General features: G+C 32.2%; 1 protein-coding gene across 1 annotated transcript in view; it reads right to left on the bottom strand.

The window, feature by feature from the left end:
* The window catches only part of LOC107718019 (CD48 antigen-like), a 5390-nt gene extending 2642 nt beyond the window's left edge, over positions 1-2748 (bottom strand). The window contains exons 1-3 of the mRNA XM_016524937.1: positions 2557-2748; positions 1771-2073; positions 1228-1488 (exon numbers count right to left, since the gene is read on the bottom strand). Coding sequence (XP_016380423.1) covers positions 1228-1488; positions 1771-2073; positions 2557-2623 — 631 coding nt within the window. The 5' untranslated portion in view covers positions 2624-2748. The remainder of the gene's footprint in view (positions 1-1227; positions 1489-1770; positions 2074-2556) is intronic.
* Positions 2749-3901: the final 1153 nt, after the last annotated feature.

Raw genomic sequence — 3901 nt, 5'->3', positions numbered from 1 at the left:
ACACAACAGGCCAATCAGAAGAGAGGCTCATGAATATTAATTAGACCAAAATCGACCTGTTCTCAGCAGAGCTCCTGAGAGAGGAGCTGTAAAAATATATTGAGATGGTTTTTGGTACTTATACCGCAAATATATATTCTTAAGGACGTCAAAACCTAAAATATAACTCCAGAAAGGTGTACAATATGTGACCTTTAACATAAACTGGATTAATTTACTGTCAAATATATTGCATAAAATGAAAGAGGATAGATGAAAATGTAATGTTCCATGTACATAACATTACGAAAAACAACCTTTCAATACTTCAAACTAGGGCTGGACGATTATGACAATCTATGTTCTTCACAATTTAAAATAACTGTTTTCTATTATAATATATATTTTAAAAAGTAATTTATTCCTGTGATCAAATCTGAATTTTCAGCATCATTACTCCAGTCTTAGTGTCACATGATTCTTCAGAAATCATTCTAATATGCTGATTTGCTGCTCAAGAAACATTTTTTATTTTTATTATTATCAATATTTAAAACAAAAGTTGAGTACATTTTTTCAGGATTCTTTGATGAATAGATAGATCCAAATATCAGCATTTATCTGAACTAAAAAGCTTTTGTAACATTATACACTCTACCATTCAAAAGCTTGGAGTCAGTATAATGTTTTTTTGAATAATTTGATAGAAATTAATACTTTTATTTAGCAAGGATGCTTTAAATTGATCAAAAGTGATGATAAAGACATTTATAATGTTACAAAAGATTTCTATTTCAGATAAATGCTGTTCTTTTGAACTTTCTATTCATTAAAGAAACCTGACAAAATTCTACTCAGCTGTTTTCAACATAATAATAATAATAATAATAATAATAATAATAAATGGTTTTTGAGCAGCAAATCAGAATATATTAGAATGATTTCTGAAGGATCATGTGACTGGAGTAATGATGCTAAAAATTCATCTTTGAAATCACAAGAATAAATTACATTTTAAGATATATTCAAATAGAAAATAGTTGAAATATTTGCTAAATTGTCAAACAAATGTAATTTGCTTTGATATGTATTGTTTAATTCTATGCCATTTACATTCAGATCATTTTAAGTGCGAGATGTCCAAATACTTGAATGTACATACAACTTCCAAACACAATAGAGCATCTCAGGACCACCTTAACATAAAAACTTATCCGACACTCAGTGATTTTAATAAATGATGCTTACCTTCAAACAGATCTCTCTCATAGACCGGATCACTGGTGCTCTCACTCACTGTATTCTTGAGCGTGCATGTGTAGAAGACATCTGGATTTCCTTGTTTTTCAACTTTGATAAGTTCTCCTTTCGGACTGTGGGGTGAGCCCTTCAGTGTTTCTCCAGCAGAATTCTTCCAGATGATCGTTTCACTGTACTCGCATATTAAATACACAGCATTAGGGTTAATTTCAATCTTCTCTATTTTTATCTCAGGTTTGGGGAGCGCCGCTGTGAACGAAACAAAGAAAAAAAACATATTAAGTTCCAGTCCACAGAAAAAAAAAGACATTTAAAACAACTACGCTAACTTTAAAGAAGTCTTGTTAGAGTACAATATGATGGCACCAGATAATAATGCTGTGGTACTAACACAAACTATCACTTACAAATGTCACACTATATTGTTTATTTGGAGGTGTACCATGTATGGTGATATTAGAATCACACATACTATCTGTGTTAATCAGTGTAAATGCATCAGTGTAAAGCTTTTAATGTATATTCACTCACCCAACACTTCCAAGTTGAATTTTTGTTCCTGCTCTTTACTGTTGATGTCGATGGTATAAAGTCCACTATGTTCGAAATTTAAATTAGTTATAGTGATTTCTCCAGTCTCCTTATCAAGAGTTGTGATGCCTTTGAATCTCTGATTCGGGGTGTTAAAACCATCTTCATCCCATTCAGTCGCTTTTACAACAGGTCCAATGCTGTTTCTGTGTTTCCATATAATGCTGGTGAAAGGAGGATTTATGCTGGTTGGACGAAAAGACACTCTACCACCAACTACACCAAATATTTTCACTTCTTCACCTAGTTTGTGAAATGAAAGAGCATGTTAGTCAACATTCAACAAGCACATTTCTGTACAATAGTTTGTTACTAATAGCTTCCGGATAGCACGTCAACAAAAAGTACCCGATAATGTACTATATTCAGACACAATATGTCATATACATACCGTACAAATATAATCAAAACACACAATTATGATTGTTATTATTATGTAATAATAAAATAACCAAGGCATAAACATCTGAACTATAAACTAACGTTACAACCCTTTTGTTGTGGTGTAGGCCTTGGCCTGTTGCTAATAAATTTAAGCTAACGTTACACAAAACTAGGCCACGACCAAAGACTGTCGTAGATATAATTATCTTCAATACACCGCAGTCACTTGGTATTTGTAAATTATACACACTATTATAATATCTTTTCAAACTAAACGGCTTTGAACTAACGTTAGCTAATAGCGGACGCCGCCCCGTCGTGGAGAAAGTACGTTAACTTTACCTGAAGCAGCTCCGATGGCGATGAACACGGCGCAGATGACGGTCGTCGAGTATTTCAGAGGCGACATTTTTCATACAAAGTACACTTTCATGCGTTCTTCTTTCAGATTTTTTTGAAAGTAGCCTATTCGAAGAACACGCCTCAGAGCCCAAGCAGGGACAGCAACCATAGAGAAAGTCAGTTTGAAACAAAACCGAAAGTTGGTGAGGTTCCCAGGATTTAGCTGACGCTCAGAGGTCTTATGCTGCCATCTCGTGGCTGGTCGATGTTAACACATACACAAAGTTTGGGATCAGAACGATTTTTAATGTTTTTTATTTTTATTATTATTATTTTTTTACAGGAGTTTCTTATGCTCATCAAGGCTGCATTTATTCGATCAAAAATACAGGAAATGATTATGATGCAAAATAACGTTTTTCTATTTTAATATACATTAAAATCTAATTTATTGCTGTGATCAAAGCTGAATTTTCAGCATCATTACTCCAGTCTTCAGTGTCACATGATCTTCAGAAATCATTCTAATAATGAATAATTTATTATCAGTGCTGGAAACTGTTGAGCTGCTTAATATTTTTTGTGAACCTATGATTTTTTTTCAGGATTCTTTGATGAATAAAAAGTTCAAAAGAAGAGCATTTATTTAAAATAGAAATATTTTCTAACAATATAAACTACAGTTCAAAAGTTTGGGGTCAGTACATTTTTATTCTTTCTTCTTTTTTGAAAGAAATTAAAACTTTTATTCAGCAAGGATGTGTTAAATTGATAAGAAGTGATAGCAAAGATTTATATTGTTAGAAAAGATTTATATTTTGAATAAATGCTGTTCTTTTTAACTTTTTATTAATCAAAGAATCCTGAAAAAAGTATCGCAGTTTCCAACAAAATATTTGGCAGCACAACTGTTGCAACATTGATAATTCTAATAATAAATCAGCATATTAGAATGATTTCTGAAGGATCATGTGACACTTTATACTGGAGTAATGATGATGGAAATTCAGCTTTGATCACAGAAATAAATTATATTTTAAAGGATATTAAAATAGAAACCATTATTTTAGATTGTAGTAACATTTTGCAAGATTACTGTTTTTTTCTGTATTTTTGATCAAATAAATGCAGCCGTGATGAGCATAAGAATCTCCTTTAAAAAACATAAAAAATTGTTCTGATCCCAAACTTTTGAACGGTAGTGTATATATTTATATATGTATATGTGATACTTGTTTTCTTTATTTTCTGCTTGAAAGGGCAGGACGTCTACTCAGAAGAGCACAGCAGACCCAGTGTGGAACGAGCAGGTGGTGTTTAAGGAGATGTTTCCTCCACTATGTCA

The sequence above is a fragment of the Sinocyclocheilus rhinocerous genome, unplaced genomic scaffold (assembly GCF_001515625.1).
Source record: "Sinocyclocheilus rhinocerous isolate Xijiao unplaced genomic scaffold, SAMN03320098_v1.1 scaffold1835, whole genome shotgun sequence".
NCBI classification, from domain to species: Eukaryota; Metazoa; Chordata; class Actinopteri; order Cypriniformes; family Cyprinidae; genus Sinocyclocheilus; species Sinocyclocheilus rhinocerous.
Note: the sequence above shows the minus strand (reverse complement) of the source record. Positions and strands in the feature narration are given on the sequence as shown.